General features: G+C 49.0%; 1 protein-coding gene across 1 annotated transcript in view; it reads right to left on the bottom strand.

Annotated features, from left to right (window-relative positions):
* Positions 1-10,381: 10,381 nt before the first annotated feature.
* The window catches only part of LOC139048441 (sodium/iodide cotransporter-like), a 53,055-nt gene continuing 35,969 nt past the window's right edge, over positions 10,382-27,467 (bottom strand). Inside the window, exons 6-7 of the mRNA XM_070522828.1 lie at positions 14,805-14,856; positions 10,382-10,517 (exon numbers count right to left, since the gene is read on the bottom strand). Of these exons, the coding sequence (XP_070378929.1) occupies positions 10,405-10,517; positions 14,805-14,856 (165 nt within the window). The 3' untranslated portion in view covers positions 10,382-10,404. The remainder of the gene's footprint in view (positions 10,518-14,804; positions 14,857-27,467) is intronic.

Raw genomic sequence — 27,467 nt, 5'->3', positions numbered from 1 at the left:
TGTCGGTCCCAGTTTTTCAGGATTTCTTCACACATTATCCGCATCATTTCTTCAACGTTCCGTTAAAGCGTTCCACTAGACCATTCTCCATTGGATGGTAAGGCGTGGTCGGTAGCTGTTTAAAAGAGAGCAGACGGCTCAACTCTTCCATTAGTTGTGAGCTGAATTGCGTACCTTGGTCGGTTGCTATTTCTCGTGGAATTTCAACCCTGGAAAACGTCTCAAGCAATGCCTCGGCAATTCTTTCAGTGGCGATGCTTGGCAACGCAACCGCGTCTGGATACCGGGTTGCAAAGTCCACCATACTTAGAACATATCGGTTAGCACTGATCGATGTGGGTGACAGGGGTCCAATGATATCGATAGCGACACGCTGGAAATGCGTATTTATGATGGGCATGTTTATAAGACGTACACGTCCTACAAGATGTTTTAGGACGGTCCTCTGACAAATGTCGCAAGACTTCACAAACTGCGTGGCTTCCGCTCCAACACCAGGCCAGCACATTTATGAAGTCCTATTCGCCGTCCTTTATCCATTGGTGACCGGAAAGTATGCCTTCGTGCGCGATCTTCAGGACGGATGCTCAAAGGACCTTCGGAACAACCATCTGTTCCACTTCTCTCTGTGTTTAGGGCTTGTAACACCGACAGACAAGTCCATTCATGATTACGGAACGGCAGGGGTCGATCTTGTCGTTTTAGTCTTGCCCACTTCAGCGAAGCAACCACTGAGGCTTCGATGCTCCTTTTGTATCGCCGCCAATCTGTCGGAACCAACGTCCAACGGGTTTGGCATGACCGCTGGCTGTTTTGGTGATTATTTGCCACTGAATCGTGATACGGCTGCCATAGCATCGTCGCAAACAGGATCGGTGTTATGCTTGCATTGTGTTGTACAGCCAGTACGTTCTTCAGGCTTTAGCGCGGCTTCGTTTCCAGGCAACTCGAGAGAGTGGCAGACACCGTTGATATTGCCTAACACAACACCATACAGAGGCCGCTACATGCATACGACATGTACTGTGCCCTTGAAGAAGGGGCAGTCAGTATCAACTTCTGCTTCTAGAAGGTATTGAGCACAACTGTCCAATAAATAAACAGTCCGTGATTCCCCAGTAAGCTTCTCGGATGGAACAAGAGCGCCTTTTAGAATGACAGTGTCGCAACCTAAATCTCTGAGAACGGTCGCAGGTTCACCTTCCAGACAGCCTGGCTCTGCAGGCATTCGTTCTGTTCGAAGCTTCGGGCCGACGGGGCTGTCCACAGTCGAACTAATCTTGTCACATTCGGCGTCTTCAGTGCCTGTTGCAATTCGGCACTGTTCGCGCAGAGTGCTTTCTTGCGTTGTTTGGTCACGTTCAAAACTGAACACAAAGCCTCGTTGCGGTCCTCCGTGTTTTTGGGAAAGCTCTGCGGCTTCTTCCCTTTCACATTGCGCACGGATGGACTTCCAGTGGCTCCTAACCAACAAACAGACGGCTTGTGGCCTCGTTTATTGCCTGTGAAGCAATGGGGCTTTCCTTGAGCGCTTGTTGGCTCTTCTGGCGCCGCCCCACTTTAGCCATATGTGCCTCTAGCCACACATGTAAAGCCTTGGGCTTCAAGATAATGATACACTGTTGCGGCTAAACTGCCCAAATCCTTACAACCTCGCTCCTTCAAAAATACCGCAAGCTTCTGGTTGCATCAACGCAAAAGTTGTTCCGAGACGACCCTGTCTTTCAAGGCTTCATATGTCCTTTCGGTTTTGGCCAGCTCTTGCCAACGATCAAAATAACCAAGCAGTCTACCTGCAAATCGACACCCTATTTCGCCATTATCGGGTTTGGCCTCTCGGAAATTGATTCGGTAAACCTGAACCTCCGAAGCAATGTCGGCTTAATACCTTTGACAAATAAAGGCCGAATGTTACTGTAATGTAGATAGCGGAGTCACGTTTGTTGACGTGCGTTGCGGTGAAGGATGGTGCCGTGGATGTTTAGGCTTGTAAATAACATATACTGCGACTAAGTACTATATCATACACTATACAAACGGTATGATGCCCGCGTCACAAATGAACTCAAATAGATGTTACACGTTCTGGCTGTCCCTACGCTACAAGTCCTTGCTTGCGCTCATGTACAGCGTCGATCACACTTGTCTAGAGTGGCCCGAAGGCTGCTCCGCACTGCGCCTGCGACGCCTAGCGACAAGCACCGGGTTCGAGATGTGTTGGCCGATAGCGCCACGCGCGTGGAAGCTGCGGCATTCGCGGGCGGACAAGATACAGGCCTGCGTGATTTGCGGGTCGCGAGCCCCGGCTTTTTAGCACTGGACGAGCACTGCCAGCTGAGCGGCGAACGTGACACGCTAGAATGCTGCGGCCTGTATCTTGGCCGCTCGCGAATGCCGCGGCGTCCACGCGAGTGGCGCTATCGGCCAACACATCTCGAACCCGGTGCTTGTCGCTAGGCGTCGCAGGCGCAGTGCGGAGCAGCCTTCGGGCCACTCTAGACAAGTGTGATCGACGCTGGACTCGTCATCTTCAGAAGGTCGCGCAGGTGGCGGCACGATTTGGTCGCTGAGCAGAACGTAGCGTGTCGACTTGCCAAAGTGCTGGGTGAGCGGTGGTGGCGGACCGAACGTTCCGGAACGGCAATAGATCGAGTCGACCAGGAACAGTACTGGCCGGGAACAGTCGCAGCTCGGTGGTAGCCGCACTGGACACGACATCCGCAGGAGCATAAATGGGCAGGAGGCTGCACAGTGGATCACCCGGGTAGCCCTCTCGAACCCCGACTGCTCGAACACCTTGCAGAACCAGTCTTCTTTTCCCTGCGTCTGCTGCGCTCGAGCCTGCCACCTCCTCTTTCTTTTCTTTTCTTTCCCTGCCGCCACCCACTCGTGCTCTCTTTTCATGCGCGACGCGCCGCACAGGTCGTCACTGTCGTCGTCGTCTTCGTTGTTGTGTTTCGCTACAGTTACGTACACTTGCGCCATGTTAGCATACGGTCACGATCACCAATGGAATTCTTCAAGAACATAATGGCAACATCTTAAAATAATGATTATAAATGCGTCTGTTACTGTTACATATGTGCATAATAAAGCGAGAGTGTAAGGGAGCCCGTGTCGCAGAAGATCCACCGCTGTTGCCCGGCGTCCGGCGCTGTTTCCGAAAAGATTTTCGAACCACGCATACCCAGGCGAAAATACATGGAAAAATCGTAAACTATGACTTGCGCGCAACCTACAATCATGGTAGCAGTCGGATTGTAATTTGGCTATGCAAGAAAACATAATTCCCTTAAGCACAAACTCAAAGAAACCCATTTTTCTGGGTTTCTACCACTCACAGACCAGTCGCGGCGTGCGCCATTAGCGCGTGCCGGCGCGCGCGTGTCTCGGGGCCCACGGAGCGGCGCGCCCGGTTCCTTGCAATACCTTGAGCTGGCACTCGCCTCCGTCGCATCGCGGCCTACACAAGAGCCCGCGTTTCTACGAGAAGGCCCGCCTCCGTGCAAGGCGTTCACGGCCAGCGTTTCCTGGTAAACATTACAGTTACATACGCCCCACTTTCCGGGAAGCGTGAGAAACAGTCAGGTATCTTTGAATGCTATCGAGTTCCACACTTCAAGGCGATGATTAAGCATCCTCCAAGTTTTGTAGAATCCGTGCAGCAATAGCATACACATGAAAAGAGTAAGCAAAAGAAACCTTGGAAAGAAGAATGACCAGCGCGCGTGCTACCGCTATGATGTAAATCTTGCAGGTAGTGATCCCTGAAAAAAAAAAAGCCTGAACTATCAACATTGAAAAAATAGGTAACTTACCACACGACCGCTGGGCGCGCTAGTAAATAGATACCAGCTTGCGGGTCTCAGAGTTTATCGAAAGGTAACGCTACTCTAAAGGCGATGAAATTACTTGCTTGTTTTCAATGTTTCCTCGTTTCAACTATCGGGCTCTTGCATTGCCAAGGGGGCGCTGCGAAAATGGTTCTAAAAAGCGCCCTGTATCCTGAACTGGGTAGTACCAAGCTCGGTCGTCTTCTTCGGGAAGCACGTTTCCAATATGGAGCAGCCACTTTCGGTTTTGTTGTACCACGGCTTGTGGCGAATATTGGGCGCCGAAGATTTTTTCACGGGTGGTCGCTGCGTAAACTCAATAAATTATGCAAAGCCGCATACGTGTACGCCGTTCAAGAAGTACGCGGCGAAGTTTTAGCGCGGTGTCAACCGCAAGTTAAGCGAGTCGCGTACGAAGTTGAACTGCAGCTAATGTTTGCACGCTGCTAAATTCAGGCGCACAAACGCGAGGAAATGCTGGCTATAAATGAATTCACAGCAGCGATAAGCAGGCGTGATGTGTACGGAACTGCTTGAGCGCACGATGGTACGCGCCGCGACGACAGCGGTCTTTCGACATGCCGGGAAATCTTTCTGCAATCTTTGCTGACTGCATGCCGCTAGACAAGTAGTTGTCGTAGCGCAAGCTTTGTGTGTGACACCTTGTGATATCTACCTATGCTCTGATGTAGTGATGCCACACGACCCCGTGACGTCATAGCGTTTTCTGTATAAGAACAAGCCGTTCTTGGCAATAAAGTTAGTTGCCTTTCTGCTCCTGGACCGTTGTCGCTCTTCTGAGTTAGTACATCTGGCGACGAGGATGGGATAGGACCACCGTGACCTGGCCTACTAGACAGCATCAACGAACACGCGGCGGCTCAACGAGGCCACACTACTACCGGAGGCGTCGCTACCATAGGCTAGCAAGAGATACGGAATCCAAACAAGTAACACTTTTACTTCTTCTACCAAGCCATGTCTCGGCTCGGCAGACTGGACGAGTACGACCCTAAGGTTCAGAACTTCGAATCTTATGCAGAACAATTTGAGCATTACGTCAGGGCAAACCAGATGGCGGAAGTGAAGAAACTGCCTGTTTACTTGACAGTAATTGGTCCAGAAGCATATGAAATTCTCACAAACTTGGTTGTTCCATTGCTACCAGGAGATAAGACCTTCGCGGAAGTAAAGGAGCTCTTGCAAAGCCACTACAGCCCGAAGACGTCTGTAATTGCAGAAAGGTGCAAATTCAACTGCCGAGTGCAACTTGACCACGAAAGTGTCGAAGACTTCGTAGTAGGGTTGAAGCACCTAGCCCGCAAATGTAACTTGGGGCCATTTCTCCTGGACGCTCTACTGGACAGATTGGTAGCTGGGATCCGAAGTGAAGAAACGCAGAAGGCGTTGTTCACGGCTGACGCACTCACGTTTGAAAGGGCACGCAAAATAGCTTTTGACAGCGAATTGGCCGCCAAACAAACAGCCGCAATAAAAGCAGGAACCCGCGCGGAGAGCATATGCGCAGTGGAAATGAAAACTAACGAGCATCAGCGCAGCGACCGTGACCAAGCGAAGGGTAAAAGCTCGGCGCGAAACAGGACCAAGAAACAAATGTTACCACTGTGGCAAGACACACGCGCCAGAACATTGCTGGTCTAAAAACTACTCGTGCAAGCTATGTTCAAAAGTTGGACCCCTTCAAAACATGTGTCGAACGAGCAAAAGTGAGCTGAAGGCACATGTAGTAAGGGAATCGTCAGACGAAGACGAGCACACTCTGTACAACTGCACAGTCGACACATCTGCGAAGAACGGTTATGTGGTGACTAAACGTGGAGGGCCAGAAAGTGTCATTGCAGGTGGACACGGGGGCCGCAGTGACAGTTGTACCTGAAAGTGTGTACGAAGAGAAGTTTGCGCATGTGCATTGTGAACCACCTCGGGTTGTTCTAAAGACGTACACAAACGAGAAAATGGACGTTATAGGGCAATGCAATGTAACCGCCACCTATGAAGCGCCGAATGCAGTTTCACCGATCGTTGTTGTGAAAAACCGTGAACGCGAGTTACCTATATGGCTGGGAAGACCTGTCTTAACAAGCTTCGGCTGAATTGGAAATCGCTTCGCAGTGTGCGCAGCGAAGACAGAGTAGATGAGATTCGGGCAAAGTTTCCAAACGTGTTTTCGCAATCGCTGGGTGCTATCAGGAAATTCGAGGCGCAAGTTGTTTTGCAACCGGGTTTTACGCCGGTGTTTTGTAAAGCATGCCCGCTTCCTTTTTTCCTTGCGCGAAGAAGCACAAAAACGCCTCGCTGAGCTCGAAAGCCAAGGCGCAATCACGCCTGTGAGTAGAAGCGATTGGGCAACTCCACTGGTCGTGGTCCCAAAGAAACAAGATGATCAAATACGCCTTTGTGGTGATTACAAAATCACTGTAAATCCGGTACATAAAATAGACCACTACCCACTACCACAACCAGAGGAATTGTTCACAGCACTGTGTGGAGGCAAAGTATTTTGTGTCCGAGATTTGTCATCGCCATACCAACAAGTGGTACTGAGCCCGGAATCAAGAAATATTCTGACGGTTAACACACACAAGGGGCTCCATCAATATAACAGACTTCCTTGCCCCTGCTTTGTTCCAGTGCATGATGGATAAGGTTTTGCTTGGTATTCCGAGTGTTGGTTGTTATATTGATGATGTCATAATTGCATGCCAGGACGTGGACGATTGACAAAAAACGCTCGAGCGGGTGCTAGGCAAGCTTCGGAGAGTAACATAACGTTAAAGCTGGAAAAATGCAAGTTTTTCCAAGATTCTGTCTCTAACCTTGGGCTCATGGTCAGCGCCGATGGCATCTACCCGACAGAAGAGAAAGTGAAGGCAATCCTGCACGCTCCGGAGCCAACAAATGTAACCGAATTTAGAGCATACTTAGGGCTGCTCAATTTTTACAGCAAATTTATGAAGAATCTGTCATCTATAGCAGAACCAATGTACAGATTGTTACGGAAGGGAGAACGATGGCTGTGGACGAAGCAGTGTAGTAATGCTTTTAAAGCGACGAAGCATCTGCTGGTAAACAGCCATGCTCTTACCTACTACGACGCACGCAAGCCGCTCGGGTTGCAATGTGACGCGTCTGCGTACGACGTTGGAGCTGTTATTTTTCACGTGCTACCGTACGGAGAAGAGCGTCCGATAGCCTTTGCTTCACGAACTCTGACGTCAGCTGAGAAAAATTATGCTCAATGTGAAAGAGAGGCCCTAGCGCTTATCTTTGGGCTTCAAAAGGTCCACAAGTTTCTTTTCGGTAGACAGCTTATGTTGTACACAGACCATCAGCCACTCGTAAGCATCTTGGGACAAAACAGAGCGACACCGTCGCAAGCAGCTGCGAGATTGCAAAGATGGTCCTTGATAATGTCCGCGTACCGGTAAACGCTCAAGTACCGCAGAGGGGCTGAAAACGAAGTGGCTGATGCTCTGTGTCGTCTACCTCTACCGTCTTGTCGCAAATCTGAGAGTTCGGAATCCTTTTCCGTGTTCGAAAGCACTCCGCTGAACTCTTCTGACGTAGCTAAGGCCACTGCACGGGATGGCAAACTGCGCATAGTGGTCGAGTACACGCGGTATGGTTGGCCTTCAGAAGTGCCTAATGAGCTCCAGCCATACTACGTTAGACGTCTAGAGCTATCACTCGAGCAAGGTTGTGTCACGTGGGGCACAAGGGTGATCGTGCCCGAGGCATTGCAACCAGCTGTGTTGTCCTTGCTACATGAGGACCACCCAGGCACCTCAAGCGTGAAAATGCTAGCTAGAGGCTTCATTTGGTGGCCAGGTCTCGATAAAGCAGAAGAAGATTACGTACGAACCTGTCGGGTTTGTCAAGTCGCGCAACCAGCCGCACAGCCTGTACCACTACACCCTTGGCATTATCCGTCCAATATTTGGCAAAGGCTGCATGTTGACTTTGCTATGAAAGGACAGCTTAACTTTCTAGTCTTAGTGGACGCGTATTCTAAATGGATTAAAGTATGGCTAAGGACCTCAACCGCCACAAGACAAATGATTTCCAAACTTCGAAGTGTCTTGGCGGCGTACGGATTTCCCGACGAAATTGTAAGTGATAATGGGCCGCAATTTGTATCATAAGGGTTCGAAGACTTGGCTAAGAATAAGATAAAACGTACAAAGAACGCCGCCCTATCACCCAATTTCGAACGGGGCAGCCGAACGTCTAGTCCAAACAACGAAGCGTGCATTGCTGAAACAGCTGCTATCAGATGTCTCGCAAAACCGAGAATCGGTGCAAACCGGGTCAGACAGCTTTTTGATGAGCTATCGGAACACGCCACATAGTGTGACAGGCAGCACTCCTGCGCAGCTCTTCTTAATGAGGCAACCTACGACCAAGTTGTCATTCCTCAAACCGGATTTTAAGCAAGATATGCTCAACAAAAAGCTGAACAGCAAGCGGCAGAAAAATAAGCACCGGGGTACTGAACGTGGATTCTTAGTGAGTGACAAAGTGTTTGTTAAATGCGTTCGTGGTGAAAATGTGGCTTGGGAAGACGCCGTAGTTACTCGGATTGTAAGCCCAGTGACATATCTTGTGAATGTGGCGGGTGAAGTGCGCTTTGTGCATGCTGACCATTTACGTCACACACAAAGCTCGCGCTACGACAGTAGTAATGCCTGCACTGCAGTAGCGGCCCTGTTTCCCTTTAGCCACTGATAAATAACTGATGCGATGCATATGAGCTCTCAGTAACGTACGTGCGAATCGCGCTGCAGCGCAAGCTCGTGCGCTACTCACTTGATGTATCTTTTAATGACAGCGCTCGAACGCCGATGTGCGGCAATCAATGCTACCTTGCTGCGCTGCCTCAACGTGCTCAACGGTCTTGAATCGTGATTCACCAGCCATGCCTGCTGCTATGTTGCTCTGCTGTCGGGGCTGTAGTTGCACGAGACCAAATTTTAGAACGCAGATAAGCAAGTTTCAAAGCAGGCGAAGCATTCAGCATGGCGCGAAGTTTCGCTTAACCAGCGCGACAAACTGCAGCTAGCCAGGGCGCCTGACACTCCGCTTCGTGAGGCCTTCAAGGAAAACGGTAGAATCTGATGTTCTAATTCAAGCCTTCTTGTTCATGGCAGCCTACGATGCAGCAGTATCTACGGCGACGCTTTTTTGAGGCTGCAGCTCATGAGCTAGGTCTCTCCGGATCGGCGTCCCCGGCTCCTTCTGCTTCCAGCATTACGTCTCACGTAGAGTCCGTTTTCGTTTAGCTATAGGCTGCGGCGAACTCGCAGCGTGGACGGCGTGGTCTGTGAGAAGTGACGAGCTTTTTCGCACTCGCAACAGGGGAAAAAAAAGGGCGAATCGATGCAAAACATGGGCTAGAAACGCGTTTCCCTACAGCCAGGGCTCAATACTACCCAAGCTGGTACTACCCAGATAACATTTCGCGCGCCGCCACCAGGCGCCGCTACTATACCTCAAACTCCAGCGAGGGACGCCCATTTTGGGGATTATACTCATGCAATACTCATGCAATGGGTGACCAGGACCATGTCAGGATCTTGCCTTTTGTCTTGGCGCCCTCTTTTCGTTGAAAAGGAAATAAACTTTCACTTTCAATTCCAACTAAATATATGTTACTAATTATAACTCTGTTTAAACACGACTTTTTCTTTTCTTTTTGTTAGTACTTTTTGTTTAATCGGCATTGACGCAGCGCTGTATAACTGGGTATAAACACTGCAACCGAATTCACCAGTACATGTTTGTCAATCTTAAAATCAAGCCCCGCAAAAATTTGTCGTCGTCTATTTTCTGATACATTCCAAGTTTCCCATAATGAATTTGCCCGTATAATTACATGCTCTGGAGTATCTAATTAATCATAAACCCTACCTTCCTCAACCCTCTGCTGACGTCAAAACTATTTAGTTGTATCTCATGTTTAAGATTCTGATTTCGAAACACATGATCCATAATAGCGGTTCGTAATAAGAGTCCATTTTTGCATGGCAACCAGCGAGTTTTAGCTTTCGCATAACGTTTTCTTATTGAGTTGAACTGGCAGTAAGACGTGCCAGTTGTCCAGGTGCAAATAGTAGCGTCATTACTTTTTAATCTGTCGCAACCTGTTTTCAAAATCATTAGGCAAATACAGAAAATAGGAATTAAAAGTGCTATCTTCAACGCCTCTCCAAATTTTCTCCGTGTGCCGCTACTCCTCGCTCTCCAGACAAAAACAAAAAAGAAATCACACACGAACTCGATCGAAAGAGCAAAAAGAAAACGCAACAACAACAAAGAAAAAAGAGCTAGTCACATTTGGGCATGCACTATGCGCTCGCCAACGTGGACTTAACAGGTGGTCAGTCATCTACTTACACTCTGCTAAAGACCACTATATTAGACGAGCGGCGAATTCAGCTTCCTTTCTTCAATAAGATATATTTACCTATATTCTGGTTTATGCAGTTATTTCAACTAAGGAACATATTGGGCACGCAATGTTACCTTTTGGCATCTTTGAGTGTTCTGGACGCTAGCAACCTCTGTGCAACAACTTGGTCAAAGCATAAGCGGCACATTGCTGGAGCCGCTGCACCGAAAATATAACTCCATACATTTTCTTCGCTGGTAAAGTCCAGGCTGTATCTGTTAAGGCAAGCAGATTTCAATGTCATGGCTCAGAATGACTTCCTTTTTTTTATTGTGATAGCAACTATACGGACACGCCTCGCGAATTTTTGCCATTGTCGAGGTGGACGTTGTCCATATTAATTGTTCCATATGAAAGATAGACGCTGTATTATCGAAACACCAAAGTTGTATTATCAAATTCTATGTACCTGACTGGTTGATTCCTCAGAATTTTCGCAATAGCAGAGTGCAAAGAAAGGCCTCAATGCATTTCGTTTACAGTGGAGGCATTTTAGTCTAAACCGTTAATGAAAGAGCACTGGCCAGTGCTATTTACGAATTGAGGCCACTATTCAGACAACTCTCTTTCCCTAGAATTGTTCGTAAGAGGAAATTCGCACTAATCCTGATGCTTGACATATTATTAGCTAAGTTGGCCGGCCAATGGTAAAGCACACTTACGAATGAAAGGCTTTGTGAATCGGGCCCCTGATATTTCACTGGGCGCTGACCAATCTCGACAGCTTCCTGCCGGTCTCGTCCAGTCTCCGCTCGTGCAGCATCGAGGTGCACCGCATGAAACGCCCCTGACACGGCTCATGACGCTTGCATTCTCAGACGCCTGGTACCTGTCAGGGCGCTGTTTCTCATGTTTAGCGGAAGTTGCCTTGCGTGCTACTTCGAAATTTGTAGCACCCGTATAGAGACACAACACCTTCCGAGGAGTTTAAACAAAACGCGAAACCTGGATATCGCTGTAAATTCGTCGCCCTTCCGACAAAATGGCGAACTTTTTTTATTATGCGAAGCACATTACGAGTGCTCAACCCAGCTCCTCAGGCGCGGCGGTGTCGCCTTCAATACCACGTGACACCGTGACGTCACGACAGAGGAGAAACGATGCTCCAATTCGCGCCGTCGCTCGCGGCGTCGCCCCCCGCATCGGACGCGGTGAGCGTCGAGCAACGTAGCGTTCGGCGCGACAACGAAATGTGCGCCTGAGCTAGCGCCGCACGCCTGAGCCGACGCCGACGACACCGGCTTTTCTGCGACACGAGCTCCTTAACGCTGTCGCGTTAAAATAAAGGCTAGTATGCTTCGCATCCTGGGCTTAACCTTAGCTAAGCCACAGCCATTTTTTTATTTCGCTTGAAGTTTATTGCGTCATGAGAGACATGTCTTTCTAAAACTGCAGTATTTCTGAACACTGACGCAGTGCCACTGAACTGTTTCTCCTTTCTACATTTCGGTGACCTAGCTACGAAACTGTGAGGGAATAGCCCTACCGGGTTTGAAAAGGCGCATAGAATGAATCTCTTTCGGAAGACGCAAGTTTTGAATGTGAGATATGCAAGTGCTCCGAATTCGTTTCATACACAGAAGGTGGGATTTAAAACCAGGTACAACTCAGACAGGCCGCCATTGGAAGCTGAACCTGGCAACGTTTAACGTTAGAAGGTTATCTAGTGAGGCGAGTCTAGCAGTGTTATTGGAGGAATTAGAGGGTACTAAATGGGATATAATAGGGCTCAGTGAGGTTAGGAGGACAAAAGAAGCATATACAGTGCTAAAAAGCAGGCACGTACTGTGCTACCGGGGCTTAGCGGAGAGACGAGAACTTGGAGTCGGATTCCTGATTAATAAGGAAATAGCTGGTAACATATAGGAATTCTATAGCATTAACCAGAGGGTGGCAGGTCTTGTTGTGAACCTAATAAGAGGTACAAATTGAAGGTGGTACAAGTCGATGCCCCTACATGCGGTCATGATGACCAGGAAGTCGAAAGCTTTTATGAAGGCGTGGAATCGGCGATGAGTAAAGTCAAAACAAAGTACACTATACTGATGGGCGACTTCAATGCCAGGGTAGGCAAGAAGCAGGCTAGAGACAAGTCCGTAGGGGAATATGGCATAGGCTCTAGGAATAGCAGAGGAGAGTGATTAGTAGAGTTCACAGAACAGAATAATATGCGGATAATGAGTACCTTTTTCCGCAAGCGGGTTAGTCGAAAGTGGACGTGGAGAAGCCCGAATGGTGAGACTAGAAATGAAGTCGACTTCATACTCTGCGCTAACCCTGGCATCATAGAAGATGTAGACGTGCTCGGCAAGGTACGCTGCAGTGACCATAGGATGGTAAGAACTCGAATTAGGCTAGACTTGAGGATGGAACGGAAGAAAGCGATACACAAGAAGCCAACCAATGAGTTAGCTGTGAAAGGGAAACTAGAGGAATTGCGGATCAAGCTACACAACAGGTATTCGGCTTTAACTCGGGAAGAGGACCATAGTGTTGAAGCAATGAACGACAATCTCATGGGCAGCATTAAGGTGTGCGCAATAGAAGTCGGTGGTAACGCCGTTAGACAGGAAACCAGTAAGCTATCGCAGGAGACGACAGATCTGATCAAGAAACGCCAATGTATGAAAGCCTCTAACCCTACAGCTAGAATAGAACTGGCAGAACTTTCTAAGTTAATCAACAAGCGTAAGACAGTGGACATCAGGAACTATAATATGGATAGAATTGAACAGGCTCTCAGGAACGGAGGAAGCCTAAAAACAGTGAAGAAGAAACAAGGAATAGGCAAGAATCAGCTGTGTGCGTTAAGAGACCAAGCCGGCAATATCGTTACTAATATGAATGAGATAGTTCAAGTGGCTGAGGAGTTCTATAGAGATTTATACAGTACCAGTGGCACCCACGACGGTAGTAGAACAGAGAATAGCCTAGAGGAACTCGAAATCCCACAGGTAACGCCAGAAGAAGTAAAGAAAGCCTTAGGAGCTATGCAAATGGGGAAGGCAGCTGGGGAGAATCAGGTAACAGCAGATTTGTTGAAGGATGGTGGTCAGATTGTTCTAGAGAAACTGGCCACCCTGTATACACAATGCCTCATAACCTCGAGCGTACCGGAACCTTGGAAGAACGCTAACATAATCCTAATCCATAAGAAAGGGGACGCCAAAGACTTGAAAAATTAGAGACCGATCAGCTTACTGTCCCTTGCCTACAAAGTATTTACTAAGGTAATCGCAAATAGAATCAGGAACATCATAGACTTCTGTCAACCAAAGGACCAGGCAGGATTCCGTAAATGCTACTCAATAGACCATATTCACATTATCAATCAAGTGATAGAGAAATGTGCAGAATATAACCAACCCTTATATATAGCTTTCATTGATTACGAGAAAGCGTTTGATTCAGTCGAAACCTCAGCAGTCATGGAGGCATTACGGAATCAGGGTGTAGATGAGCCATATGTAAAAATACTGGAAGATATCTATAGTGGCTCCACAGCCACCGTAGTCCTCCACAAAGAAAGCAACAAAATCCCAATAAAGAAAGGCGTCAGACAGGGAGATAAGATCTCTCCAATGCTATTCACAGCATGTTTACAGGAGGTATTCAGAGACCTGGAGTGGGAAGAATTGGGGATAAAAGTTGATGGAGAATACCTTAGGAACTTGCGATTCGCTGATGATATTGCCTTGCTCAGAAGACCAATTGCAATGCATGCTCACTGACCTGGAGAGGCAAAGCAGAAGGGTGGGTCTGAAAATTAATCTACAGAAAACTAAAGTAATGTTTAACAGTCTCGGAAGAGAACAGCCGTTTACGATAGGTAGCGAGGCACTGGAAGTGGTAAGGGAATACTTCTACTTAGGGCAGGTAGTTACCACGGATCCGGATCATGAGACTGAAATAACCAGAAGAATAAGAATGGGTTGGGGGGCGTTTGGCAGGTATTCTCAAATCATGAACAGCAGGTTGCCACTATCCCTCAAAATGAAAGTGTATAACAGCTGTGTGTTACCAGTACTCACATATGGGGCAGAAACCTGGAGGCTTACGAAAAGGGTTCTGCTGAAATTGAGGACGACGCAACGAGCTATGGAAAGAAGAATAATGGGTGTAACGTTAAGGGATAAGAAAAGAGCAGATTGGGTGAGGCAACAAACGCGGATAAATGACATCCTAGTTGAAATCAAGAAAAAGAAATGGGCATGGGCCGGACATGTAATGAGGAGGGAAGATAACCGATGGTCATTAAGGGTTACGGACTGGATTCCAAGGGTAGGGAAGCGTAGCAGGGGGCGGCAGAAAGTTAGGTGGGCGGATGACATTAAGACGTTTGCAGGGACAACATGGGCACAATCAGTACATGACCGGGGTAGTTGGAGAAGTATGGGAGAGGCCTTTGCCCTGCAGTGGGCGTAACTAAGCTGATGATGGTGATGATGACAACTCGAAGTGAGCTATTATAGAAGGTGATGTCTCAATTTTTGTCCACTTACCCTGCGATATATTTCCTGATGTCCAGGTCATTGAGTGGCTGAATTGCGGCACCTGGTGACATAGAATCAATTATTACCTTAGCGACAATGGTTGCTGGGGCACAAAGGATCATCAGGAACTGCGCACAGTCGGTCCAAACGACACCTCGAAGTCCACCCTTAAAAGGAAGCAATCGTGCGGTGTACAAATAGCATCAATTTTGTTTTTCGTTTCTTAAAATAATCGAAATCTTCAAACTATTAAACAAGCAAACAGGCTGCTGAGCACAAGGTTGCGGGATCGAATCCCGGCCATGGCGGCAGCATTTCTATGGGGGCCAAATGCGAAAACGCCCGTGTAGGTGTACGTTAAAGAACTCCAGGTGGTCGAAATTTCCGGAGTCCCCGACTACGGCGTGCCTCATATTCAGAAAGTGGTTTTGGCACGTAAAACCCCATAATTTTATTTTTTTAAACAATCAAACTCTTAAAGGAATCAAATTGCATCGGTGGCACGGTGCTTAAGGATTCAGAGCTATGTATATATGTTTGATTAGATAAAGTAGTTGTGAGTGACAAAAAGATTAACGGAAAGGTAGGTTGGCGAGCAGCTAAATACCGTACAAGATTTTACCAATATCTTCGCGATATAGCGATCTCCTATTGATATCGCAGTAACTTAATAGCATTTTGTAATGAATGGTTTAAACTTTCTGCGCTCATGAGCTCAAGCATGAAACTTGTAACGCCTACATCTGCTTTATCGCTCGCCAATGTTAAAAGTGGAGGTGCCCGGTGCAGAAAAACATTCTACCAGAGTTTAATAAATCAAGAGTATCAAACTTTCATTGGAACGTAAAATTTTTGAACTCGCTCATAAATATTTCCGCTTAGGAATGAAAGGGCTGTAATTCAAAACAGTATAAGGAAACGCCCTTTGTGTAGCCAGTGATTATTGAAATATATAAGGCGTATAATCGGCTTAAATAAGAACAAACATTCCTTGCGATACTGAAGCAAATCTACGGTTTTGTAATTCAGTAGTACTAAAATTTGTTTTTTTGAAGCATGAAGATATGAAGAAAGTACGAAGAATAAGAGATCTGTGCAAAATTGAAGTAGGCATATATATATATATATATATATATATAACGTCAGCACAACGCCACTATACCCCCCCCCCTCCCTCCGAAGAAAGAAAATGAAGATTCGCACATGTAGTTATTGGCAGTTTTTGTTAAACCTTCGAAGACATTCCGTGCCTCACCAGAACACATGAAAATCGTTACAACCATCAAGAAATATCTCGGCTGGTTGCTTGGCGCCTCCTGGCTCTTCCAAGCTTCATTGAAAATTTCGTTATGAATTTCAGTTCGAGTATTTTATTGCGTCGGCATTTCACCGGTACATCCGCAAGGTCTACTCAACTCCTGCAAGCTCGGCCGGTCTTCTCTCGTGCCCGAAGCGCTCATTTGAAAATCGCCCGCAAGTTCATCAATGCGCAGTCAACAGCTCTCACTGTTTTGTGCCACAGGTATCACATGTGCATGTCATTGACAAGCATTGCACCAACGCTCCGAACTCGTTCAATAGCATGTCTTCCAAGTCGGGACGGCGCGCGCGGGCTTGGGACAATCCGATATAAGCAGGAAGTTCACCAATGCATTATTTCGCGCTAGTTGATTTGCCGTACTAAAGAAAAACAAAGACGGACACGCTAATGCTCACAAAAAATGCGCTGCTTTCCAACTATTCGTATGAGGAGAAACTCTGCTCTACGAATGCTAACCCGTGAGTTAATTGGTGGTGTTAAAATCCACGCTTTGTCCACTCTGCGTAAAAAAAAAAGGTTGCGGTTCCTACCGAAAGGTAGCGATGGCAAATTATTAGACACCTTTACAAGGTAAAGATAGTAGTTTTATGCCGAATAAACTTGAAAACATTAGCCTAATAATTTAATTGAGAATCGTAGTACCAGCGGCCACAAGCAAACATGAACACAGCACACTCCGTGAGCGCGGACATTCTCTGCAATGTGCTGGACGCTGGTATGAGCAAGTGCGGCAGTACTAGCGAACAAAGCGACCTTCGTGCGGTCTATCGCCACACCTCAAAAGCGGCGAGAACATAGCGCGCACAAAGATATGAGCCGTGTGCAAAACCCTTTCAACACGCGGCGCGCGTCCACGCGCGGCCACCCAATGTACGCACTTGTTGGCGGAGTCGAAGACCCCCCCCCCGCCCCCTCTTCCCTAGCTGCCTCCCCACTTTCTTCCATATATGGCGCGCGAGATTGAGCCACGACCGTCAATTCCTTTTGCGCCCGACCGAGAAATGCGCAGTAGCTACCGGAGCACAACGCCGAACACCCGCCCTTCCTCCCGCCCCGCCATGGTTTTTCGCGCGACGGAGAGATCGCCGCTAGGGGGCCGTGACGAGCGGACGTGTATCACGTCGGCTCTGTCTTCCTGCAGTGATTTCTAGCGGCAAATGTTGACGGATCGACCAGAGCTGGTTAAAATCATCAATCGGAAGCTGCGAGGACTCTGCGGACACCAGCGTTTGGTCCGTAAGTGGATTTTTCGCCACCTTAGAGCCACACGTCTGCCAGCCGTGGTGCCGACGCGCTAACACGAACGCCGGCCACTAGGCCTAACGTGGGCTAAGGCTTACCGAAGCCCCCGGTGCCGCCGCGTCAGCTGTGCGGCAGCCAACAGAAGGAATGAATATCACCGTGGAAGGTCGCAGCGCCGAACAGGGCGAGCTCGACGCCCCGGATTGGATCACAGTACTCAACAAATGCAACCTCGAGGAGAAATGGGCACGGAACGCCAAGCGCGTCTCAGAAGACACCCCACCACCATCAGCGAAGCGCGACGGCAGACAGCAAGCGGAGAAATCGATCGCCTCGAACCAAGTCAAGCTTCCCGAAAATGGATGGAGAATCATTTTCCGCCCCAAGGGAGGCATGGTAGTCAAACAGTACGATGGACCAACCCTGACCGAAGCCATACATGTAACTGCGAAGATTGAATGGAACAAGGCGTGCCAGCTCGTCAAGAACGAGAAGCAAGGAATTTTGGTCTTCTTCACCCCCAGCACGGAGGCAAGAGACAAGCTCCTACGCCTCACAAACCTGGAGATTGAAGGAAAAGTGCACGAAGTAACCGTTCACCTGGCAGTACCCGACGACTTCTCGAGAGGCGTCATCCACGGCATAGGACTAAAGACCTCACTGCAAAAGATCACGCAGGGGATAGCAGAAGATGAGGAGAACTCCAAGGTGCTGGAGATCAGGCGACTAGGACAGAGCAAGACCATCATGCTCACATTCGCCACCAAGGAGGTACCGAGGAAAATCAAATGTCTAGGTGCCATCCTGAACTGTTATTTGTACAAAAAAAAGTACGACGTATGCTATAAGTGCGGAGACCTGGGACACCGTTCCGACGTTTGCGAGAGCAAGGAAGAGAAATGCAGAGGCTGCGGCATCCCCAACCCAAGCGAGGGACACGACTGCAACCCCACCTGCAAGCTGTGCGGCCAACCGCACCCCACTGGCGCCAGAACCTGCAAGGGGATCTTCAGAACACCATACATCGTTAAGAAACGACAATGGGAGAAGCTGCAGCAACAGGAGGAGGAGGAGAAGAAACTACCAGAGCATCGCAGCCGGCGGGACGCTAGCAAGACGCGGGCCACGAGCAAGGAGCGCCGCCGGTCAGCATCCTTTCCGAGGCTACCACAGCAGGCCACCCCCACCCCGCCAAAGAAGCAAGGGACAACAACCATCAAAAAGGTAGGCTGGGAAGCGGGGAATTCCCATGACTCTGACATAGTGAGGGAGCTCAAAGAGCAAATGAAACAACAACACGAAATGATGAAACAGCAACAGGAGCAATGGAAACTTTACCAGGAGCAAACAGTAGCTCAGATGCAGGAGCTCCGTAATCACGTTATCGAGTTGCAAAGGGAGAACACTGAGCTCAAGGCTCAACTCATTAGAAAACCGGCAGCGCGTCAGGATGCCATGGACGATAAGTCGTCCGAATCCGAGCAAGAGGTATCTGCACCACCAAAGAAAAAGCGAGTTAAAAAGACCGCTTCGGGCCTTGAAATCGCAGAGGGCAGGGCAGAAAAACTTGAGGTAGACATGCAGCAACTCAAAGAGGTAGTACAGCAGGCGGCCATAGCTACCCAGCGTAACGCGGAGAGGATAGACCAACTCTCAGCCCAGCTCAGCCAACTAGTCATCCCAATGGGAACTCGACTCGATCAACTGGCAGAACAGCAAAACCAACTCCTTCTGCGGTTGAATCATGGCCAGACTCAACACTAGGGCAAACACAATATGGCAATGGAACTGTAGGGGCTTTATAAAAAAAAGAAACGTTCTCCAAGCCTACCTTGCGGGATGCGATGGTCCCGACATCATCGCGCTGCAAGAGTGTGGGAAAAACGCTAAACTCAGCGGATACAAAACATACCCAGGCCAGTCGCCAAACACTCAGACTGCTACCCTGGTGAAGAGAAATATCACCGTCATACAGCATGAGGTAGGATGCACGCAGATTGACTATGTGTTAACGGAGATTATTCCGCAGAGGCGGAAAGAACGCAGCCTGCTAGTCATAAACGTCTACAGCTCTCCTAAACTAAGGAAAGGCTGTGGCTTCAGGGAGCTCTTTGCCAAAGCGCAAGCATTAGCACAGGGTAAGCAGCGTCTCGTAATACTAGGGGATTTTAATGCTCCCCACCAAGCATGGGGATACCACCACTCCCAGATAAAGGGAAGGGAATTATGGGACGCTATGATAAAATGCAATTTAACACTCCTCAACGATCCGCTCGCACCGACAAGGCAGGGGAACAGCGTGTCATTCGACACCTCCCCCGACCTGGCCATGGTCGGAGCGGACGTTGAGGCTACTTGGCACAACACGAGAGAGAACCTAGGCAGTGACCACAGAATCATAGAGATCGTTGTCCAAAACGGAGTAAACATCAAACGGGAGAGAAAAACCCTAAAATCTATCAACTGGCAGTCCTTCCGAACCAATGGAGCGGATTGTGGGGCGATCACCGACATAGTTGAATGGACCAATGGCATCAAGCGGGCGTGCAAAGAGGCTGAGGAGGAAGTAGAATTAGGTGAGGAACAAAACTGGGTTGATAGCCACATGAGACAGCTGTGGCAGATGAAAAACGAAGCAGAAACCGAGCTAGCCCAAAAAAGGGGCAACCGTAACCTGAGAAGAAGAATAGCAGCTCTCAACAAGGAAATTGAGAGCCATGCCCAAACCCTAAATAGACAACACTGGAACGACATCTGCGATAGACTAGACGGTCAATTAAGCTCCGTCACCACCTGGAAACTATTGAGACACCTCTTAGACCCAGACAACACCAAAGCTGAGACCAGGAGACAAATGCAACGACTAACCCACAATTTCCAGGGGTCGGAGGAGGATATGATAAACCAGATTAAAGACAGGTACATAGGAGAAACAAACACCGAAACATTGCCCGACTACAGTGGCGAAAACAACGAAGAGCTGGACCAACCAATCACCTTAAGAGAGGTCCAAGCTGCCTTAAACAGGCTCAGCGGAAAAACCGCGGCTGGCCCAGATGGGGTCACCAGTAAGATGCTTAGAAACCTCGATGACAACTCCCTCCAGCAACTGACAGCATTCTTTCAAAAGTGTTGGGAACGGGGGGAGATACCCGGGGAGTGGAAGACAGCAAATCTAGTCCTCATCCCCAAATCAGGAAAGGAACTCAAACTTGAGAACCTTAGGCCAATATCGTTAACCTCCTGTGTAGCCAAGCTCATGGAACACGTCATACAGACTAGGCTCAACGATTACTTGGAAAGTAAGGAACTCTACCCAGACAGCATGATTGGTTTCAGACAACAACTGTCCACAAATGACGTCATGCTACAACTCAAAGAACAAGTATTGGAACGGAAGACTAGCGACTCGAGAGTCATAGTCGGACTGGACGTCAGCAAAGCATTTGACAACGTCAAACACAGAGCGATCCTGTCACACCTCAGTCACCTAAATGTTGGAAGCAAGCTATACAACTATATCAAAAGCTTCCTCACGGACCGAACGGTGAACATAGAAATCGGGGGCACAATAAGAAAAAACATTAAGCTAGGCAACAAGGGAACACCGCAGGGATCAGTGCTCTCCCCTACCCTGTTCAACATTGCAATGATCGGGCTGCCAGAACGACTCAGAAAGATAGAAGGCCTCTGCCACACACTCTATGCTGACGACCTCACCCTTTGGGTCGACAGAGGGGGGAGCGATGGCCAAATAGAAGGCACCCTACAAAGGGCAATATGGGAAACGGAATGCTATCTGAGACCCATAGGGCTAAAATGCTCGCCGGAAAAATCGGAGATGCTCATCATGGGCAAGCAGCAGGTCAATATCCAGCTCCTGGTCAACAACACCCCGGTACCAAGGGTGGACAAGATCAGGATACTGGGTATGTGGATACAACAAAATGGGAGAAACACCGAAACAATTAACCGACTAGAAGCCACGACCAACCAAACATGCAGGCTTCTCAGGAGGATAGCAAACAAAAACGCGGGGATGAAAGAGGCAAACCTACTTAGGCTCGTTCATTCTTTCATCATTAGCAGAATCACCTACGCTATCCCGTACTTAAAAACAACTAAAGCAGAGAGAGACAAGGTAGACATTCTCATCAGGAAAGGTGTCAAAACAGCACTAGGTTTACCAGCATGCACATCAACCGAGATGATTCTGAACCTAGGAGTGTCGAACACCCTAGAGGAAATGTGCGAGGCGAAACTCACGGCACAATATATCAGACTAACTGGCAGCAAAACGGGCCGATCCATCCTCAGAAACCTGGGCTATCAAAACCCAGAATCACGTGATAGGATAACCGTCATCCCCAAAGAAATTGCTAACAAGTTAAGAATAACCCCTATCCCAAGAAACATGCACCCCATACACAACAAGGAACGCAGGAGAAGCAGGGTCCAAAGACTCCAAGGCTCCCTCCTCCAAAAACAAGGGGTAGTGTACACCGATGCGGCAGAATACCCAGAAGGGCATTATGCTGCAGTAGTAGTGAGCGACAAAGGCGAGCTAGTCTCTAGCTGTAGCGTACGACACTCTTCACCAGATGAGGCAGAGATGGCGGCGATTGCCCTGGCAATCACACACCTATCAACTAGAATAGTCATCACCGATTCTAAAACTGCAATCAAAGCCTATGACAAAGGTAAGGTTTCCAAAGAGGCCGGCAAAATTCTGCAAGCAGGCAAGGAGAACGTACCTAACGACCTAATTAGGATAATATGGGCACCCGCTCATAGTGGACTCACAGGGAACGAGATCGCCAATGAGGTCGCCCGAGGACTCACACACCGGGCCCCAGCGCAGGCAGATTACTTCCTGTCCAAAAAGCGAGAGTTAACCACATACAGAGAAATTCTAGAACACTACAGAATGGGGAGGAGAACTCTGCCTCCCCCCCATAGATCTCTCACAAAGCAGGAAGAGGTAATATGGCGAAAACTGCAGACAGGTACCTTCCCAAACCCGTATATTCTGCACAAATGGCATCCCGAGATGCACTCTCCAAAATGTAAAAACTGTGAAGGCACAGCAACGCTAAATCACATGCTTTGGGCTTGCCCAGCACTAAACGGCCTACATGGAAACAGAGAGTCATGGGAATCCTCCCTCCATAGCCAGGAAGAGCAAGCCCAAAAACAGGCCATCCGTCAAGCCCAGGCCGCCGCCGGAAGCCAACTGATTCCGGCCGACGTCTAGGGGGGAGGTAGACGGTGATAGGGAGAGCTGCGTCTCACCCGATCACCCATACTCTCTGACGGGTGTAAATAAAGTGCTATCTCTCTCTCTCGCGCGCGACGGAAGACAGCGCGTTTGCTCTCCGCTTTCTCCTTCGCGTGCGCCAGGTTCAGCCGCGATCGTAGGTTTCCTTCACGTCCTTTCACTCGCACGTACATCAAACGACGCGCAGCGACGGTGTCATCGCCTTGGGACTTCGTATGGAACGCCACGCTGACGGCAAAAATGCGCTTGCTGTGTCCATATAATTGCTTTCGCAAGAAAACAAAAAATTGGCAGAAGCCCTTAAGCCTGCTTACGTGTGGGTATGCGGAAGCATTTATTCCCATTGGTGATATGTCTTTTTCCGCGCATTCCTTGTCCGCGCAAGCTCTAGCTTGTCTTCTAACTATGCCTTGGTAAGGCCAAATCAAAATGCACCAAGCGTCTCAACGCGCTCGCTCGCCCGCGCGGAGTGCATAACCAGAAGGACCGCTCTGCGCCGTTCAATTGGTCATTAATGCTGTTTAAAGCGAAAGCTTCACTTGCCGCGAACTTGGGATTATGCCGTGGCCGTGCTCCGAGGAGGCACATGACGTCACACCGCGTTCCTCGTCACAGCGCGTTCCTCGGCATTGCGCTCGCCTCCGCTTGCCTCGCGAGCTGCGTCGCATGCCTGATAACTTGTCGGAGGATTGAAAAGGAGAGCTCGCGTGCGCCGCAACCACAGTTGAGGCGGCAGTATGGACGGCGACAATCCTGATAAGCAGGAGGAGGCCTGGAATCGACATCGGAACGAGATGAAGAGGCAACAAATCGCCGAGGAAACAGACGAACAGCACGCCGAACGACTGGCTAAACCCCGCAACATAGCTAGACAACCAGAAAAACCTGGACTCGCAATCAAGATTAACCAAGGCTAACCATGCTATGCCTTAGCTTTCGCTACGTATATCCTGGCATAGCCGAGCTAAGCCACTGCAAATTTTTCATTTTATGCACTCATTTTATACACGCATGACGGGACGTGAGAGGGCGCGACGTGTCCAGTGACGCACCTGACCATTACGCACAGACATATGCCTGACCTTTAGTCAGGCAGACGTCTGCCACCTGATGGGTACAATAACGCAGGTACTGGGCACACCTGTACGCATCGGGAACCGCGTAACTGCTTTGGCGTTGACACCAATGCTTCATCACAGTCATTCGTCTTGCTTGATACTTTAACCCATATAAAACGAGTGTGATCTATGATCACAAACTCTTCTGAGGCTTGTAACCAAACTGAAAGTAAAAAAAAAATTGAAAAGCTGCTGTGGGGTGGGAGTAGAAGCCACGTGGAACGGCTGTGCTCGAAAATGCTCTCTGCTGGAAACAGCGTATTGGCCCCAGGCCGAGGATCCTCGAACCCGTTTTTGACCGAAGATGCAAGTTACAAAGTTGTCCTCCCACGTCTGCCAACCGGTAACGATGTTTTGAATTCTATTTTCCTTCATGCGCACTTGAGTGGCAGACCATACCGTGCTCCTGACTTCCGAGATGATCTGCTTGAGGATGAGAATACTTCAGATATAGTAGGTGTCGGACAGTATCAAATGAGCCATGTATGGATAGTTACTTGCGCTAGTAGTGCGGCAAAACAGACTCTCGTCGCCTGTAGTGAGCTCCGTGTCAAAGGGCTAAGGTGCATGGTAATAGATCCGGAGACTAAAAACATCAAGCTTGAATTACTATTGCTTCTACCTCACCTTGAATCACGTCGGGTTGAAGAGGCGTTCCAGGCCTATGGTCAGGTGAAGTCGGTGGAGAGAGAAGTATGGAGATGCACTGGTACGGAACAGTAGGTGACGACAAACCGGGAGGTTTCCTTGGTGCTCAAGGACACTATCACCATAAGCTCAATACCGCACATTATGTCCATTTATGAACACCAGTGCCTCGTACTTATCCCCGGTAGGCCTCCGCTGTGCCTTCGTTGCAAGCGTGTGGGACACGTTCGGCGGCAATGCAGAACACCGAGATGCTTACAGTGCCACCGATTTGGTCACTCAGCGGACGCCTACGTGTCCACCTACGCCAATAAGCTTCGTTCTGGGCAATATAGCGCAGCCGAGCCACAACTGGGCCATCGCATAGATTCTACAGAGGTAGTAGATGCCACCGGTAGAGACTACAGATGGCATTACAGATGAAGACCAGGAGTCCTTGAAGCCAATGCCAAGCAGTCACAACAGCGCAAGTAATACTAGCGAAGCTACAGGCGGCGATGACTGTTTGCCCACCTGGCCTAGCAAGCCTTAAAGAAAAGCCCCCGCATGATAAGGAAGAAGAGGAAGAGCCGATGGATTTAAGTGAGGCAAGGAAGCGTCCGGCACCATGCAACGACGAACCAACTGAAAGTGCACTACAGGGGCCCGAAACAGTGTCTCCTAGTGCTCAGCGAGCTCCCTCTCCTGGTGATAATGTGTCACGCCGGTTTTATTACCGTAGTTTTATTACGGTTTTATTACCGTACCGTAGTCACGCCGGTTTTATTACCACAAAGATGTCCAAAGGGAGCAAGACCACAGATTTAGCTGTGGCCAAGGGCGATGAAACACAAAAGCTTTAGGTGAGCAATATGGCCACCGCCTTCACCCTCCCCTTATGTGTAGCGACACTCAACGTACCTGGACTTTGGAATATAAGGCGTCAGCAGCAGTTACTATACGTGAAGGGAATTACGGTCACTGACCAAGCCCGATAAATAATCTGACGTTTCGGAACCGCGTACGGGTTCCTTGTTCACTGAGTTGGACAGGAAGTCGTCGTCACTTATATAGCCAGCACCTGACGTAATGAACGTGCGTAAACGGCAGGCATAGTCCCTGATGTCCGCTTCATCGTAGCTGGCGTCGATTGAATGATTAGAGATTCTAGCAGCCGTCGGGATGACACGTTCTTTTCTTTGGCAACAACAGTGGCATTGTCCCAGTCAATCGTGTGATTATGTTCCTACGCATGCTCGGCAATGACGTTCGTCGTGTGACTATTATTTCTTACGTGACGTTTATGTTCCTTGAGGCGTCTGGAGAACTTCCCTGTTTCACCAATATATACTCTGTGGCAATCAGCGTATGGTATCTTATACACAACACCTGGGAATTATTCCATAGGTAGTCTGTTTTTCACATTCATAAGCTGGTTCCGGAGCTGGCTGGTCGGGATGTGGGCAATGCGAAAATTGTATTTTGAAAATACGCGCGACAGTGCCTCGCTCATTCCTTGAACGTAAGGGATGGTTGTACGTGCACAGACTGTCGTGTTGTTCTCTGAGCTTGGCTCTAATATCCGCTTCGCGGTCCTGCACATGAAACGACTAGGCTAGCCGCTGCGGGTTAGTTCACGGTGGATCGTCCGTAATTCCTTTTTCAGTGCATCTTCGCCTGAGCAGACGCGTACGGCGTGAGTTATCAGGGACGACACTACGGATGTCTTGTGGCCGACAGGATGACAAGAATTAAACTTGAGGTAGCGACCTGTGTGTGTAGGCTTCCTGTACCCCGAGAAGGCGAGAGCGCCCTCATCCAAACGAACCAGTACATCAAAGAAAGGCAACGAGTTGTCCCTCTCGTGTTCCACACTGAATTGTATGCGTGCATTTTGGGCGTTCATGCAGTCCAGGAAGCGTTGGATGTCTTGTCTTCAAAATACAGAAACAGTCATACACGTAGCGGTAAAAAACGTTAGGTGCCGGGTTGAATGTGGCCAGCACTTTCCCTTCCAAGGCTTCCATTACTAGACTGGCCGTGGTGACCGATATTGACGCTCCCATCGCCGTGCCATGCGTTTGATGATAAAGGCAGCCACCATAAGAAAAATAGGTGTTGCTTAGACAGAACTGCAGCAGCTCGCTAAGTTCGGGGACGTCGAAGGGCCTGCGACCAGGGAGACCACTGTTTTTTTGTAGGGCTTCTTTGCACGTGGCTACTGCCAAATCCACTGGGACACTAGTGAAAAGCGATGTGACGTCGAACGAGACCAAGGCGTCATCTTCACTCAACGTGATGTCCTTTATCTTTGCTACAAATGCGGATGAGTTTTCTACGTGCGTTGAGGTCTTACTGACAAGAGGGCTCAACAATTGGTGAAGGTAGCCCGATAGTCGGTATAGCGGTGATCTGGTGAAGTCGACGATAGGACGAAGTGGGACGTCAGGTTTGTGGACTTTCGGCAGGCCGTAGATTGCAGGGGCTGATCCGTTCGTGCAGAGCAACACGAAGACCATCATACGTACGCTGGTCTCGAAGACTACCATTATCATCGAACGTATGATGGTTTCGAAGACTTTCATACGTACGCTCCTCTGGCTTATGATCCTACAAGCAGACTACAAACCAAACTCCAAAAATTGCTGACCAGGCTGTTCAAGTTGATCCCTCCGCACCACGTGGGTCTCTATCACCGTTCGCTCCTCACCTCGCTCGACAAGGTCTATCTTCCGAGAAGAGACTACTCAAGTCCGTAGTGTGGTGGCTGACGTCAGCGACCTTCCGAGTCGGGGCCGTTGACGTCAGTTTTCCCAGCGTAGACTTGGTGATCGCCCTTGCGTCGTCCTCGAGGTGGTATCGCGAGCAGAGAAATATCGCCGCGGTGAGGGTCAGCGTGACTGCCGCTGCGATGGGCCCGGTCTGCGCTGCTGTTCAAAGAATCTGCGATGTCGGGTGGTTTTTGGCCGAACCTAGGTCGAGGTGAATCGATAGAAAAGCCCCGCAGTCCGAGTCGTTGGTAGGGGCACTCCCGATACACATGACCAGCTTCGCCGCAGTGGTAGCACAGCGGTCGTCGATCGGGT

This window comes from Dermacentor albipictus, chromosome 8 (genome assembly GCF_038994185.2).
Source record: "Dermacentor albipictus isolate Rhodes 1998 colony chromosome 8, USDA_Dalb.pri_finalv2, whole genome shotgun sequence".
NCBI lineage: Eukaryota > Metazoa > Arthropoda > Arachnida > Ixodida > Ixodidae > Dermacentor > Dermacentor albipictus.
Note: the sequence above shows the minus strand (reverse complement) of the source record. Positions and strands in the feature narration are given on the sequence as shown.